We start from the raw sequence: 16,793 nt of genomic DNA, 5'->3' as shown, positions 1-16,793 counted from the left end.
TTCCAACCCTAACCCTATGCCTAACCCTAACCCTAACCCTACCCTAACCTTAAAACCTAACCCTAACCCTAACCCCAACCCAAAACCCAACCTTCAAACCTAACCCTAACCCAACCCAAAACCCTAATCCTAACCCCAACCCTATGCCTAACCCCAACCGTGACTCCAACCCTGACCTGAACCCTAACCCTGACCCGAACAATATCCCTAACCAGAAGCTTAGTCACATTTCCACCAAAGTACAGAGTGGATGCAAATGATTGTGATTACTTCAGCATTGGCCCATGTCAATTCAGTTGAAACGTAGAGGAAACAGCGATTGTTGTAATCACTCCAACCATCCGGACAAGATAGTGTTGTCTGGTCATTTGAAAGGTCTTCTGCAAACAGATTTGTAAAAGAACTGATCATTGGAGACAGCAAAGAAAGGACATCAGTCATGCAGCATTTGCACCAAAAGTTCCCTAAAATGTGAACAAATATCAACTAACCATCTTGAAAGGACAGAATTGGAAAACAACAGTCAGACTTGCTTGATCTGCTGTAGTACCTTTACAAGCAAAAATAGATAACACACTAAGTTTTCAGAAGGGTCTGAAGGTTGGATGAACAAAAGGTGGACATCATTGGTGCTCTTGATCTACAGTATGCTGAACATGAAAAGACTTTGGTGGTATCCATGAGAACTTTCCACTGCAAACAAAATCTGTCGTTTTTGTAAAAATGGAAACTAAAACCAGCACACTCCCTGTCTTCTCACCAGGCTCTGCTTCTAGAACAGCTGCAAGGTTTAACACAGAACTTAACTGACTCGCTACTGAAATTGGGACACAAACAAATTCCCTCTCCTGCATCTGTTGATACTCACCGGCAGCGTAAGTCAGGACCATGAAGGTGCAGACGAGTAGAAACACAGACTTCATCTTTATGGCTGAGTGGATGCCGATGGAGAAAGTGATGCATGGATTCAAAAGTCTTCTTTTATACTGTTTCCTCCCTCTCTACCTTTGATCTGAATAAATATTGCGATACCGTGGCACTGTTTGTAATCTGTTGTTTATTTTAGAGACTGGCCAAAGTGCATTAATTCTTCAAATACACTGGAACTTATACTTTCTTTTAGACCCGTGCGTTGCTGGAGAAGTGTGTGTTTTTATAATTTTGTCGGACAAATCTGTGGGGCCAGTTCAAGTTGAGATTTGTTGTACCAACATGTACTTTAATCAAACATCATTACATCATTGACAGTAAAGCTCATGACTGACGGCCATCTGTCAACACAGCTGCCAGTGACCGTGTTTTTGGAAGGCATTCCTGGCAACCAGTTAAGACAAATGACCTTTGACCTGCCACTCCACAGCCACACACCGTCCTTAAAGCTGGGGTTGGCAGTCTACTGGTGACACAATAACAGGAGAAAAGTTCTAACACATATAAAACTGTAACAGCTCTACTGTTTGTTAAACGTGTTCAGTGTGGATGTTCTTAATTCCTACAGTGTTGACGGTTAGTGAAGGCATCAGGAGAGGTGTAGAGTGTGTGAACTGGAGAGAGGAGAGACAAGAGGAGAAGTTCTTCATTCAAACATTGATTGTTGCTTTGTTGGTTGGCATGCTCACGGCCGACAGTGACCGGTTATTAAAGATCAACGTGTTCACAAAAAGGACAGACGCTACAGTACATCTACATTTCTGCAGGACTTACTAAAAGTTATTAATTCTTCTGCTTGTCAGAGCCCCCGTGGTGAGAGCTTTTTAGACTCTGATCCGGACTACAGTCCTGAGCAAAGCACCTCATCGGGTCAGAGGGGACAGGCGCGAGGTCGAGCGAGAGGGGCAGTCAGTAGAGTCAGGGGAAGCAGAGGCAGGAGATGGAGACTCGGAGTGAACGCTCTGCAGGACGCGGGCAGAACGGCAGGACAGGATTTGAATGGTTTAAAATTTTGGGTCCCAAAAAACGGTGATTGGTTGGTGTTTTCCCAGGTTTACTCCGGCTGTAGATAGCAGCTTTTCTTCGCTCTTTTTTAAGAACACATTATGTATTGATTACCATCAGGACATAAAGATCATTTTAACCAGTATAACAAAAAGTGGATCTGATTGAAATCTGATTACCAAACCCAGCTTTAATACAAGAACACTGTTAAAAACATTGTGTGGTTTGAGTGAAATTTGACGGCATTATATTGTTTCATCTCAAAACTCAAAGTTGGAGAGGACTTGTATCTCGTTTAAAAGTCTTCTATGTTAAATTTTAAAGAGTGTAGTTGCACACAACGGCAACATGATGGTAGTCTCTACATTTTGAGTAGTGTGATGGAAACTCAGCCTTTCACAATAAAAGCAGACAGGAAATGAAAGTATTTTTTGTACTCCAATAATAAAGGGTTTTAATGAACTTCTGCATCCTCTTCACATCTCATGGTGCTTTTCTTTGTTATACCAAATATGCCCTCCAGGCTTCCGTAGTCAGAAAACTTTGAGGTCTATTATTCTTAAGAAATCAGAGACAGCCTGTTTTCTCTTGTGACATTTATTTTTTTTCTCGATACAGGAAAGACAAGTTCACTTTTCAGAATAAGAAAGTACAATAACATAATTTTCCATTACACATTGATCATTCTTCATCTCTGTAGTAGCATTACATTAAAAGTTAAAAAAACAAAGACATGAGATAATCAGCTTTAGAGTAAATATGCAACTGATGAAAAAAAAAAAGGAAGTTGTTCTCTTGACTTTTTCTTCATGTCTCTGTGACAAACAAAGGATGATCAGGCTCTCCTGGCACAGACATACGGGTGTCGAGACAGACACCAGTAATCATCCCAACACTTTCCATCTGAGGGTTTTAAGAAGCACAAGAGTGTCACTGAAATTACTGAAGGTGATATATTCATGTAAATATCAACAGGCTTCAGATTTGTTGTTAATGCAGCTTGCACTTGAAAAACAAAAAATTACTTGACTTACAGTAAATGTTAAGAACTTTAACCTGCAGAGAAATAAACAAATCATTTGACTTACCTCCAAAGTTCATCCGAAGACAGTGCTGCACACCTTGAGAAGCCTGAGAGTTGTTCGGCTCCCATTGACACCAGTTAGCGTAGGCGAATAGTGAACCATCATTCCAGAGCCAAACACCATTCTGGTCAAGAAATCAACACATGCACAGCTTTCTGAGTAACTTTGAGATTTGTGTTATTTTGTGATTTGAGATTGAAATTTTCATGTCATCCGTTTCATACCTGTTGTGCATCAGAGCCTCCAATCCATGTGTTAGGATACCCATTAGTGGCTCTCACTATCATTCCCTGGATAAACACATACTCAGCATGGCTGTGCACGGATGCAAGGTTCCCTCCTAGAGCCTGACAACTTTTCTAAAGAAATGAAAAGGACAGAGAAAGTGAAGTTGTCTATATTTGAAGAAATTCAAAGATAAAGATTTGGGAAAATCTGCTAATTAACCATGAGGACCCATTGATTGATTGATCTGTTTTATCTCCACTGACCACAAACTCATATCATCCATATGCTACATGACCAGACTTCAACACATGGAAAATAACCAAGAGAAGACATCCAGAACTAATGACTGAGGTGTATCACTGACCAAGATGCTGTGATAGACAGCTGGAGGTAAGAACCTGCTGCAGTGACATCAGTAAGGATTTAGTGTAGAAGTGCTCTGCACTGAGTCTAGATCATTCTGATTACCTCAGCCCAAGCCCAAGTTTGTGGTGTTGAAATGTAGCGGAAACAGCGACCATTGTTATGACTCCAAACACTTGGACATTGTGATGATCTCTTAGCGATACGACTTTGACCTGTGAACAAATTTAGAAAAAGTCCTGAACATGGGAGACACCAAAGCAGGACCTAACTGATGCACCTGATCTGCAGGATGCTGCATACAAACTTTAATTTGATCTGAGCATTTACACTGAAAGATCCAAACTAAGTCTACTTAAAGACTGACTCACTTTCATTGGTGGATGGTCCTCCTGCCATTTCATCAGCTTCTGCTCCTTGAACAGCTGTAAGGTTTAACACAGAACTTAACTGACTCGCTACTGAAATTGGGACACAAACAAATTCCCTCTCCTGCATCTGTTGATACTCACCGGCAGCGTAAGTCAGGATCATGAAGGTGCAGACGAGTAGAAACACAGACTTCATCTTTATGGCTGAGTGGATGCCGATGGAGAAAGTGATGCATGGATTCAAAAGTCTTCTTTTATACTGTTTCCTCCCTCTCTACCTTTGATCTGAATAAATATTGTAATACCGTGTCACTGTTAGTAATCTGTTGTTTATTTTAGAGGTTGGCCAAAGTGCATTAATTATTCAAATACACTGGAACTTATACTTTCTTTTAGACCCGTGCGTTGCTGGAGAAGTGTGTGTTTTTATAATTTTGTCGGACAAATCTGTGGGGCCAGTTCAAGTTGAGATTTGTTGTACCAACATGTACTTTCATCAAACATCATTACATCATTGACAGTAAAGCTCATGACTGACGGTCATCTGTCAACACAGCTGCCAGTGACCGTGTTTTTGGAAGGCATTCCTGGCAACCAGTTAAGACAAATGACCTTTGACCTGCCACTCCACAGCCACACACCATCCTTAAAGCTGGGGTTGGCAGTCTACTGGAGACACAATAACAGGAGAAAAGTTCTAACACATATAAAACTGTAACAGCTCTACTGTTTGTTAAACGTGTTCAGTGTAGATGCTCTTAATTCCTACAGTGTTGACGGTTAGTGAAGGCATCAGGAGAGGTGTAGAGTGTGTGAACTGGAGAGAGGAGAGACAAGAGGAGAAGTTCTTCATTCAAACATTGATTGTTGCTTTGTTGGTTGGCATGCTCACGGCCGACAGTGACCGGTTATTAAAGATCAACGTGTTCACAAAACGGACAGACGCTACAGTACATCTACATTTCTGCAGGACTTACTAAAAGTTATTAATTCTTCTGCTTGTCAGAGCCCCCGTGGTGAGAGCTTTTTAGACTCTGATCCGGACTACAGTCCTGAGCAAAGTACCTCATCGGGTCAGAGGGGACAGGCCCGAGGTCGAGCGAGAGGGGCAGTCAGTAGAGTCAGGGGAAGCAGAGGCAGGAGATGGAGACTCGGAGTGAACGCTCTGCAGGACGCGGGCAGAACGGCAGGACAGGATTTGAATGGTTTAAAATTTTGGGTCCCAAAAAACGGTGATTGGTTGGTGTTTTCCCAGGTTTACTCCGGCTGTAGATAGCAGCTTTTCTTCGCTCTTTTTTAAGAACACATCATGTATTGATTACCATCAGGACATAAAGATCATTTTAACCAGTATAACAAAAAGTGGATCTGATTGAAATCTGATTACCAAACCCAGCTTTAATACAAGAACACTGTTAAAAACATTGTGTGGTTTGAGTGAAATTTGACGGCATTATATTGTTTCATCTCAAAACTCAAAGTTGGAGAGGACTTGTATCTCGTTTAAAAGTCTTCTATGTTAAATTTTAAAGAGTGTAGTTGCACACAACGGCCACATGATGGCAGTCTCTACATTTTGAGTAGTCTGATGGAAACTCAGCCTTTCACAATAAAAGCAGACAGGAAATGAAAGTATTTCTTGCACTCCAATAATAAAGGGTTTTAATGAACTTCTGCATCCTCTTCACATCTCATGGTGCTTTTCTTTGTTATTCCAAATATGCCCTCCAGGCTTCCGTAGTCAGAAAACTTTGAGGTCTATTATTCTGAAGAAATCAGAGACAGCCTGTTTTCTCTTGTGACTTTTATTTTTTTCTTGATACAAGAAAGACAAGTTCTCTTTTCACAATAAGAAAGTACAAATTACATTTTTTTGTCATTACACATTGATCACTCGTTCTTCATTTCTGAAGCATTACAGTAAAAGTTACAAAACTAAGACATGAGATAATAAACCAAATATAAACTGGTGACAGAAAAATAGAAGAAGTTGTTCTCTTCATGATTCTGGGACAAACATAGATGATCAGATTCTCCTGGCACAGACATACGGGCGATGATGCCAACACCAGAGATCGTCCCAGCACTTTCCACCTGAGGGTTTAAAAAAAAGAGCTTTATTTCTCAATCCACCTTACCTTTGTATTTAAACTATGATCATCTCAAGTGTTCATGTATAAACTAATAATAAGACTTACCTCCAAAGTTCATCTGAAGACAGTGCTGGTGACGATAGTTGGTTGGCTCTCCTGGACAAAAGTTAGTGAAACTGAAATGTGAGCTGTCACTCCAGAGCCAAACACCCTCCTGAAGAAGGAAAGGAAATAAACACATAACATCATTAATATAATCCTTCAGAGAAATATTTAATCAAGTGACTTTAACATTTTGTGTAGTCAAGACATACGTATTGTGCATCTGAGGCTCCAAGCCATGTTTCTGGTTGACCATGAGTCACCCTCGATATCAGTCCCTTAATAAAGTTATACTCAGCATAGCTGTGCACTGATGCAAGGTTTCCACCCCGAGTCCGACAGTTTCTCTGCACAAGTGAAGAGAAACACAAAGATGAACATTTTCAAAACAATATGCCCTTCAAGCTGCAAACCTGTGCTGAATCCATAATTCTGATTACCTCTGCTATAGCCCATGCCAATTGTGATACATAGAACCGGAAACAGCGCGTCTCGTAGCGTGTCCAACCACTGGGACAACCTCCTGACCTGACGAGACCATCATCTGCAAACAAAGACAAGACCTGTAGAAACATGGGGGACACCAAGCAGGACCTGGTGGCTTGCGGCTTCGGCCGCAAGCTTTACAGCGCCCCCTCATCCGGACCCTCTGTAAATCTGCAGAATCTACCAGCTCACCTTCTTGAAGCAATGCCTCCTCTGTCATTTCCTCCTCGAGCTCCGCTTCTGGAAAAGCTGGAGGTTAAACACAGCAGTCAGTGACTGTCAGTTCTCTCTCCGTTTTGTCCACCAAACTACCGTGACAATGAATGATCTGACTAACTTCCTGTTCCTGACACACGAATACCAGCTCACCTTCTTGAAGCAGTGCCTCCTCTGTCATTTCCTCACCAGGCTCTGCTTCTGGAAAAGCTGGAGGATTCAAAAGCAACATCTGTTATTTGCACTAATTAATAAGGAGCTAACTCTTTTAAAAATCTGAGTTTGGTGGAGCTCTGACTCACCCTCTTCAAAAGCTGCCTCCCCTGTCATGTGATCGGGCTCTGCCTCTGGAACAGCTGTAAGGTGAAATAGCACGTTATCATCTCATCTGGTGTTTCCACAACCTACACAAAACAATCTCTACTTTTATATCTGTCTGTTCATACTCACCAGCAGCGTTAGTCAGGGCCATCACGGCCCAGACGAGTAGAAACATAATGGCCGTCTTCATGGCTGAGTTGTTTCAGATATTGAAAAAGATGAATGGATTATGTTCTCTTCTTTCCTCTCAGTGTCCTCTTGAAGCTTCCTGTGTGGAGATGCTGAACAGCTCAGCTCTTATATACTGTTTCTTATCTTTCTATCTTTGCTTTGATATAAAAACACTTTCACTGACACTATTACCTTATCAGATTAAGTGTACCAATAGTTAACGTTTGCACTCTGATGATTACTTCCAAAGTTCAAGCAATGAGGAAATGAACCCAGTAATCATGAAAGAGTGGCAGGGGGTCATGTGCAAACCTGAAGAGTGTCAACTGTAGCGAAAGGTACGACATTTTAAAGTTTATTTATTCATGTTTGGCTTAAAGATGAGTTTTAATCAACCTTGTAACCATTCAGGAGTCCTTTGAAGCCAACCTTTTAAAAGCATGAAGAGCAGTTTAAAAGATCCTACTCCCTGCTTTCTTCTTTGGAGGACCACCTGAAGGTGTTTGTACAACGTGGCCTGAATTTCAAGGTTAGGTTCTGTTTCATGTTTCCTCTACTGGAAGGGTCCAATAGAGTTCACACCATAACATTTCTTCATATGAATACCAACTTAGTGGGAACTAGTTGCCGTAGTGTAATCTGTGTTTTTGGTTGGCATTGCCGGCAGTAAGTCGAATTCGTCCCCAGTTGGGGTTGGACTCCGCCCAGGCTGCCCTTTGTGACCGGTTCTGTTCATAACTTTTATGGACAGAATTTCTAGGCAGAGGGTTTCAAGCTTGGTGACCTTAGGATCCCACCTCTGCTGTTTGCAGATGATGTGGTCCTATTGGCTTCATCGAGCAGTGACCTCCAGCTCGCACTGGGACGGTTTGCAGCCGAATGTGAAGCAGCGGGGATGAGGATCAGCACCTCCAAGTCTGAGGCTTACAATCACTATTAACTGAGTTAGGTTCTGTTTCCTGTTTCCTCTACTGGAAGGGTCCAATAGAGTTCACACCATAACATTTCTTCAAATTAATACCAACTTAGTGAGAACTAGTTTCCGTAAGACAGTGAAAACTAGAAGGCAATTCATTCAGCTGTGAGAGAAAAAACCCAATGGCCCCCCACCTTATTTTCTCCACTGGAAGGGCCCTCTGAAGGGTACTTCAAATTTTTTTCTCTTTTTTTTGATTATGTCTCTCCACATAAAGGCACTCTTTAGGATGGCTAAACAAATTGTCCCCTCTAGAGAAAGGGGATCCAAAGGGTTCCTCTTTACTGTTCTCTCCATTGGAATGGTCTAAAGAGCTCCTTGTTACATTGCCAAAACTCAAAAGGTAGTCTGAGGGCACTTAAGGGGTTTTTCTAGTAGATTAGACCCCAGAAGAGTTACTTTTTAAATATGTTGAGAGTAATTAATAATAATGTTATCATTAAACCTTTAGAGATGGGATCAGTAGAACTTTCAAAATACCACAAGACTTCTTTAAGACTTTAAGACAAAGGACAAAGTGAAGCTTCTGCCACACGTGCTTGTGTATAACTAGGTCAACAAAGGTTGAATGATGATTACCATGGCTGTTATCAATATGGTTTATATTCCCTTCTTTGAAAATTCAAAATCAAACTCAGGAACAGATCCAAAAAGAATCTGATAAAGAGCCACGTGCTGAAATATAAAGTCAAAACACAAGGTTGTTGTTATTAATTAACACACAGAGACAGGTTAGTGTTTTTCCTCTGTGCAGATAACAGACGAGGAAACAGAAAATGCAAGCTAGCTGAAAATAAACATACTCATCATTTAGTGTTCACTGTAGTTTGAAGTGTTAATGTTAACTACGCAGGCTGAATATTGCACGGTGAAGTTTTAGCTCAAGCTTTGGACATTTACAGTTTAAATACAAAGATGAAATATTACAGAAGTTATGTGGCTAATAAGCTAAGTGCTACATTTTCAGAATTTTTAACACAATAAACATTCCTCAAAACTAAAATGACTTCTGTAAACTGATCTCATTTGTGTTGTACTTCTTTACGGTATAACATAAAGAAGGTTAGAAAACTGGGTAGGACTCTCAAGGAATGTCTTCAAGTGGTTTAAAAAATATCTTCATGACAGGAAGTACTTTGTCTCCTTTGGTAACTGTGCGTCAGATCAAATGGCCGTAACACGTGGGGTTCCACAGGGCTCCGTTTTGGGACCCCTGCTGTTTAATCTCTGTATGCTCTAATAATAAAGTAGCCTTTCATAACTATGCTGATGATACACAAATATACATCTCACTAACACCAGGAGATCATGGACCTGTTAAATCTCTTTGTCACTGCATTGAGCAAATGAATGACTGGATGCAACAGAATTTTCTCCAACTGAACAAAGATAAGACGGACATTATTGTCTTTGGGCCACGTAAAGAAAGACAGAGTGTCAGCTCTCACCTTCAGTCCCTCTCCCTGGTAGCTAAGAGTCATCCTGGACTCAGAATTTAATTTCAAGGCTCACATCAAATCTGTCACTTCTTCTGCTTTTTACCATTTGAAACACATAGCCAGAGTTAGAGGAATGATGTCACCGACAGACCTTGAGAGGCTGGTACATGCATTTATTTCTAGCAGATTAGATGCAATGCTGCAATGGTCTGTTCACAGGACTGCTAAAACAAGCTGTTCAGCAACTTCAGCGTATTCAAAATGCTGCTGCACGAGTCCTGACAAAAACTAAAAAGTATGACCACATTACTCCAGTTTTAAAATCCTTACACTGACTTCCTGTCAATCAGAGGATAGATTTTAAAGTCTATCTGCTGGTGTATAAGTGTCTCTCTGTGGCTCAGCGCCAAAATACGTCTCTGACATGCTTGTGTCATATGAACCCACGAGGACACTACGAACATCTGGGGCTGGCATACTGACCGTCCCGAGAGTCAGAACAAAGCATGGAGAAGCAGCACAGACCTGGAATAACATCCCAGAGAGTCTTAGACAAGCCTGGACTCTGACCACTTTTAAGTCCAGACTAAAAACGTTCCTCTTTCATGCTGCTTACACCGCTCAATAATGGATGCAAACCCCTTTTTAAACCTTAGTTTGTATTTCTGTAACCACAAACTTTTAATTTCTCGTAACAAACTGAGTTAGAATTAAGTTTTGTAACTAAACTTTCTTTCTTTCTGTCTTTCTTTCTTTCTTGAGCTTCTATTTTAAAATATTTAATTTTTTTATGCTTATGTTTGTTTAAAGCTGCTGTGAGGAACTTTTGTTTTGTATCGATTCTGGCGCCCCCTTGTGGACAAAGTGATACCTCTTATCTCTTGTCCTATACATGCAAAAGTAGTGTTTTCAACAAAAACCTCATCCTGTTGTCTTTTAACAGTCAACTTTATCAGGCAATGTGATAATTTTCCATGAAACATTAAAATAAAGGCTGTCCATCATCTGGTCTGACACCTACCCCCTCAGAGTGATTTCAGGCATTAAAAATGACAGCAGAGAAGGTGTCAGTGTTGTTACTAATGGTCCTGTTTGCAATTGAAGGTCATAAAGAGGCATCAGTATCATTTCCAGTCTGTTTATCAGCCAGTTCAAAAATCCTCACAGCAGCTTTAATGTCATATTTTAAATTGACAATTTGACAAACAAGGTATGGTGTTATGGAATGAACCTGATATTGGATCTACAATTAGATGTTGGGCGTACGGGCACCCTGTGGGGGTGTCAAGAGGTCTGAGCCAGCTTTGGGCTGTGACTTGACACAGAAAAGATTCAATGTGTGAGTCTTAATCCTTAAGAAGAAGTTCTGAGATGAATGGAATGATTAAAGGTTCATTTCGGTTGAGACAAGACCAGTTGTGATTCTGTGTCCGGCCGGACAGTAAGACTCTGCAAGTTATGGACTTCAGAGCAGCAAAGGGGGGCTGGTTATTTATAATAATCCCTCCTAATTTAAATAAATATTCAGACCCAATAATATTTACTATGTACGTTAATTTACTAAAGTCAGAGAGAGTAGATCAAACATAACTGGCCGCATATAACATTTTAATGTTTGAAGTGTTTGCTGTGTGTTTTTGTTTCTTGTTACTGTTCTGTTTTTGTTTTTAACTCTGTAAAGCACTTTGAATTGCTCTTTAATAATAATAATAATAATGCATTTTATATATAGGCGCCTTTCTTGGCACTCAAGGTCACCTTACAACATTTAAAACAAACAGAGTTTAAATAGCAAACAGGAAATAAAACACAGTTTAAAATGTTTGAAGTGAATGGACAGAAGAGTTGTGGTCAGATGGAGTAAGCCAGTTTAAACAGACGAGTTTTGAGTTTGGATTTAAAATGTGGGAGTGAGTCAGTGTTGCGGAGGTCAGGTGGGAGAGAGTTCCAGAGCTGGGGAGCAGAGCAGCTGAAGGCTCTGCTCCCCATGGTAACAAGGCGAGCAGGGGGGACAGTGAGGTGGATGGAGGAGGAGGATCTGAGGGTGCGGACGGGTGTGGCAGTGTGGAGGAGGTCAGAGAGATATGGAGGGGGTGAGGTTGTGTTTGGATTTGAAGGTGAGGAGAAGTATTTTGTAGTTGATCCGGTCTGTGATGGGGAGCCAGTGGAGCTGTTGTAGGATGGGTGTGATGTGGTGGATGGAGGTGGTGCGTGTGATGATACGGGCGGCTGAATTTTGAACCAGTAGTAGTTTATGGAGGGTTTTGTAGGGTAGGCCAAAAAGAAGGGACTTACAATAGTCCAAACTGGAGAACAAGAATGGCAGTGGAGTGGGGAGTGAGTGAAGGATGGAGACGGTTAATATTGCGGAGGTGAAAGTAGGCGGACCGGGTGACGTGGTTGATATGGGAGGTGAAGGAGAGGGTGCTGTCGAGGATGACATCCAGACTCTTAACCTGAGGGGAAGAGGGACGAGTTGTCAATGGGAGTAGAGAAATTATGGAGTTTGTTTAATGTAGATTTTGTGCCAATTAGAAGAAGTTCAGTTTTATTGCTGTTTAATTTGTATGAATGGTGCTTTATAAATAAACTTGCCTTGCCTTGCCTATAACGTGGTACAACATGTACTCACATGGGGGTTTTCTTGGCTTTTTAATCTAATAATCTAAATGTTAAATCTAAATGTTAAATGTGAAATCTAGATGTTTAATGTTGAATCTAAATGTTAAATGTTGTTCTGCGATCCTAAATATTTAGCTAGTTTGCAAATTCAAACTGTCGCCCAGCGGAAATATCAAAATACAAGTTTCACATTTTATAAGCTTCATTTTAAGATCCAAATCATCGACTCAAAGAGGTGTCCACTGAAAAATGTACTAAGCCTTGAGACCTTGAGAGAGTGTAGTCCACATAAACCACCAGAAGACCAGTTTAGAGAAGTCATGTAGACCTGCACAGACGTGTGAGGACAGGGTGAACTTAGCAGAGTGCTATCTGACGTCTTCATATTGTTTCATCTCAAAACTCAAAGTTGGAGAGGACTTGTATCTTGTTTAAGAGTCTTCTAGGTTCAATTTTAAAGAGTGTAGTTGCACACAACTGCCACATGATGGCAGTCTCTACATTGAGTAGTCTGATGGAAACTCAACCTTTCACAATAAAAGCAGACAGGAAATTATAGTATTAGTTGCACTCCAATAATAAAGGGTTTTAATGAACTTCTACATCCTCTTCACATCTCATGGTGCTTTTCTTTGTTATTCCAAATATGCCCTCCAGGCTTCTGTAGTCAGAAAACTTTGAGATCTATTATTCTTAAGAAATCAGAGACAGTCTGTTTTCTCTTGTGACATTTATTTTTTCTCGATACAAGAAAGACAAGTTCACTTTTCAGAATAAGAAAGTACAAAAACATAATTTTCCATTACACATTGATCATTCTTCATCTCTATAGTAGCATTACATTAAAAGTTAAAAAACAAAGACAGGAGATAATCAGCTTTAGAGTAAATATGCAACTGATGAAAAAAAAAATGGAAGTTGTTCTCTTGACTTTTTCTTCATGACTTTGTGACAAACATAGGACTATCGGGCTCTCCTGGCACAGACATACGGGTGTCGAGGCCAACACTGGTAATCATCCCAACACTTTCCATCTGAGGGTTTTAAAAAACACAAGAGTGTCACTGAAGTTACTGAAGGTGATATACTCATGCAAATATCAACACGCTTCAGATTTGACTTACTAGCCCAGTTCATCCGAAGACACTGCTGACCACCACGGTTGTTCGGCTCCCATTGACACCAGTTAGCGTAGGTGAAATGTGAACCATCACTCCACAGCCACACACCCTCCTGGACAAGAAATCAACAGATGTACAGCTCTCTGAGTAACTTTGAGATTTTCTGTTACTCTGAGCTTTGAGATTGAGATTTTCATGTTATCAGTTTATTACCTGTTCTGCATCAGATCCTCCAAGCCATGTGAGTGGATACTCCCTTGTGGCTCTCACTATCATTCTCTGGATAAACAAGTACTCAGCATGGCTGTGCACTGATGCAAGGTTCCCTCCTAGAGCCTGACACCTTATCTATAGAAATGAAAAGGACAGAGAAAGTGAAGTTGTTTATATTTCAAGAAATTCAAAGATAAAGATTTGGGAAAATCTGCTAATTAACCATGAGGACCCATTGATTGGTTGATCTATTTATCTCCACTGACCACAAACTCATATCCTCCATATGCTACATGACCAGACTTCAACACATGGAAAATAACCAAGAGAAGACATCCAGAACTAATGACTGAGGTGTATCACTGACCAAGATGCTGTGATAGACAGCTGGAGGTAAGAACCTGCTGCAGTGACATCAGTAAGGACTTAGTGTAGAAGTGCTCTGCACTGAGTCTAGATCATTCTGATTACCTCAGCCCAAGCCCAAGATTGTGGTGTTGAAATGTAGCGGAAACAGCGACCATTGTTATGACTCCAACCACTTGGACATTGTGATGACCTCTGAGCGATACGACTTTGACCTGTGAACACATTTAGAAAAAGTCCTGAACATGGGAGACACCAAAGCAGGACCTAACTGATGAACCTGATCTGCATACAAACTTTAATTTGATCTGAGCGTTTACACTGAAAGATCCAAACTAAGTCTACTTAAAGACTGACTCACTTTCATTGGTGGATGGTCCTCCTGCCATTTCATCAGCTTCTGCTTCTGGGAAAGCTGCAAGGTTCAAAACAGAGCTTAGCAGCAAACTCATTAACAAGATACCCATTTTGGGTTCACAATCAGAGCCCTTGCATTGAGGAACACAAGTCTACCAAAGCTGGGACAAATGCAAACTCACGTTCTTGAATGGATGGTCCCTCTGGCATTTCATCAGCTTCTGCTCCTTGAACAGCTGTAAGATTTAACACAGAGCTCAGACTTGCTTCATCTGTCATCACCTTACAAACACAATAATTATTCCACTTCCTGCTAATCTCTCTGTCCCGTCTGCTTGTCTTTGTGAACAAATTTAAAAGTGACACCAGCTCACCTTCTTGAATGGATGGTCCCTCTGGCATTTCAGCCGGCTCTGCTTCTGGAACAGCTGTAAGATTTAACACAGCAATGAAATGACTAACCTGCTGTTTCATTTAGAAACACACATCAGTCATTCTTTTAGGTTTTGATCTGTCTGTTCATACTCACCAGCAGCGTTAGTCAGGGCCATCACGGCGCAGACCAGTAGAAACATAATGGCCGTCTTCATGGCTGAGTTGTTTCAGATATTGAATAAGATGAATGGATTATGTTCTCTTCTTTCCTCTCAGTGTCCTCTTGAAGCTTCCTGTGTGGAGATGCTGAACAGCTCAGCTCTTATAAACTGTTTCTTATCTTTCTATCTTTGTTTTGAATTTAAAAAAAATTCACTTACATTAGAACCTTATCAGATTAAGTGCATCAATAGTTAACGTTTACACTCTGATGATTACTTCCAAAGTTCAAGCAATGAGGAAGTGAACCCAGTAATCACGAAAGAGTGGCAGGGGATCACGTGCAAACCTGAAGAGGATCATCTGTAACAACAAGCACAACATTTTAAAGTTTATTTATTCATGTTTGGCTTAAAGATGAGTTTAAATCAATCTTGTAACCATTCAGGAGTCCTTTGAAGCCAACCTTTTAAAAGCATGAAGAGCAGTTTAAAAGATCCTACTCCCTGCTTTCTTCTTTGGAGGACCACCTGAAGGTGTTTGTACAACGTGGCCTTAATTTCAAGGTTAGGTTCTGTTTCATGTTTCCTCTACTGGAAGGGTCCAATAGAGTTCACACCATAACATTTCTTCACATGAATACCAACTTAGTGGGAACTAGTTGCCGTAGTGTAATCTGTGTTTTTGGTTGGCATTGCCGGCAGTAAGTCGAATTCGTCCCCAGTTGGGGTTGGACTCCGCCCAGGCTGCCCTTTGTGACCGGTTCTGTTCATAACTTTTATGGACAGAATTTCTAGGCAGAGGGTTTCAAGCTTGGTGACCTTAGGATCCCACCTCTGCTGTTTGCAGATGATGTGGTCCTATTGGCTTCATCGAGCAGTGACCTCCAGCTCGCACTGGGACGATTTGCAGCCGAATGTGAAGCAGCAGGGATGAGGATCAGCACCTCCAAGTCTGAGGCTTACAATCACTATTAACTGAGTTAGGTTCTGTTTCATGTTTCCTCTACTGGAAGGGTCCAATAGAGTTCATACATAACATTTCTTCAAATTAATACCAACTTAGTGAGAACTAGTTGCCGTAAGATAGTGCAACCATGAAGGCAATTCATTCTGCTGTGAGAGCAAAAATCGATTCCCCCCCACCTTATTTCCTCCACTGGAGGGGCCCTCTGAAGGGTACTTCACTATATTTTCTCCACTTGATTATGTCTCTCCACATGAAGGCACTCTTTAGGGTGGCTAAACAAATTGTCCCCTCTAGAGAAAGGGGCATCCAAAGGGGTCCTCTTTACTGTTCTCTCCATTGGAATGGTCTAAAGAGCTCCTTGTTACATTGCCAGTTGTGATTCTGTGTCCGGCCGGACAGTAAGACTCTGCAAGTTATGGACTTCAGAGCAGCAAAGGGGGGCTGGTTATTTATAATAATCCCTCCTAATTTAAATAAATATTCAGACCCAATAATATTTACTATGTACGTTAAGTTACTAAAGTCAGAGAGAGTAGGTCAAACATAACTGGCCGCATATAACATTTTAATGTTTGAAGTGTTTGCTGTGTGTTTTTGTTTCTTGTTTAAGAGTCATCTCGGTTCAATTTTAAAGAGTGTAGTTGCACACAATGGCCACATGATGGCAGTCTCTACATTTTGAGTAGTCTGATTGAAACTCAACCTTTCACAATAAAAGCAGACAGGAAATGAAAGTATTTTTTGTACTCCAATAATAAAGGGTTTTAATGAACTTCTGCATCCTCTTCACATCTCATGGTGCTTTTCTTTGTTATTCCAAATATG

The 16,793-nt window shown here is 40.9% G+C and overlaps 2 protein-coding genes across 3 annotated transcripts; both read right to left on the bottom strand.

Moving 5' to 3' along the window:
- Positions 1-2,518: 2,518 nt before the first annotated feature.
- On the bottom strand, positions 2,519-15,319 carry LOC117807762 (C-type mannose receptor 2-like). The gene is made up of 21 exons (XM_034677162.1): positions 15,221-15,319; positions 14,995-15,133; positions 14,840-14,893; positions 14,648-14,701; positions 14,470-14,523; positions 14,214-14,323; positions 13,743-13,877; positions 13,533-13,641; positions 13,373-13,442; positions 12,082-12,092; positions 7,182-7,235; positions 7,033-7,089; positions 6,856-6,912; positions 6,618-6,721; positions 6,441-6,524; positions 4,124-4,256; positions 3,983-4,036; positions 3,717-3,826; positions 3,245-3,379; positions 3,024-3,144; positions 2,519-2,838 (listed from the first exon to the last, which is right to left on the bottom strand). The coding sequence occupies exons 2-21, from the start codon at positions 15,053-15,055 to the stop codon at positions 2,771-2,773; spliced, it is 1,635 nt and encodes a 544-aa protein (XP_034533053.1). The 5' UTR covers positions 15,056-15,133; positions 15,221-15,319; the 3' UTR covers positions 2,519-2,770.
- Positions 5,792-7,945, bottom strand: LOC117807032 (galactose-specific lectin nattectin-like). 2 transcript variants are annotated; one of them, XM_034676074.1, is made up of 9 exons: positions 7,768-7,945; positions 7,330-7,468; positions 7,182-7,235; positions 7,033-7,089; positions 6,856-6,912; positions 6,618-6,721; positions 6,390-6,524; positions 6,181-6,289; positions 5,792-6,076 (listed from the first exon to the last, which is right to left on the bottom strand). In XM_034676074.1, the coding sequence occupies exons 2-9, from the start codon at positions 7,388-7,390 to the stop codon at positions 6,009-6,011; spliced, it is 645 nt and encodes a 214-aa protein (XP_034531965.1). In that variant the 5' UTR covers positions 7,391-7,468; positions 7,768-7,945; the 3' UTR covers positions 5,792-6,008. The 2 variants fall into 2 exon arrangements, with proteins under 2 accessions (XP_034531965.1, XP_034531964.1); XM_034676073.1 differs by lacking the exon at positions 7,768-7,945 and having other exon boundaries at positions 7,330-7,723.
- Positions 15,320-16,793: the final 1,474 nt, after the last annotated feature.

The sequence above is a fragment of the Notolabrus celidotus genome, chromosome 23, assembly GCF_009762535.1.
Source record: "Notolabrus celidotus isolate fNotCel1 chromosome 23, fNotCel1.pri, whole genome shotgun sequence".
NCBI classification, from domain to species: Eukaryota; Metazoa; Chordata; class Actinopteri; order Labriformes; family Labridae; genus Notolabrus; species Notolabrus celidotus.
This window is presented reverse-complemented; position numbering and strand designations above follow the sequence as displayed.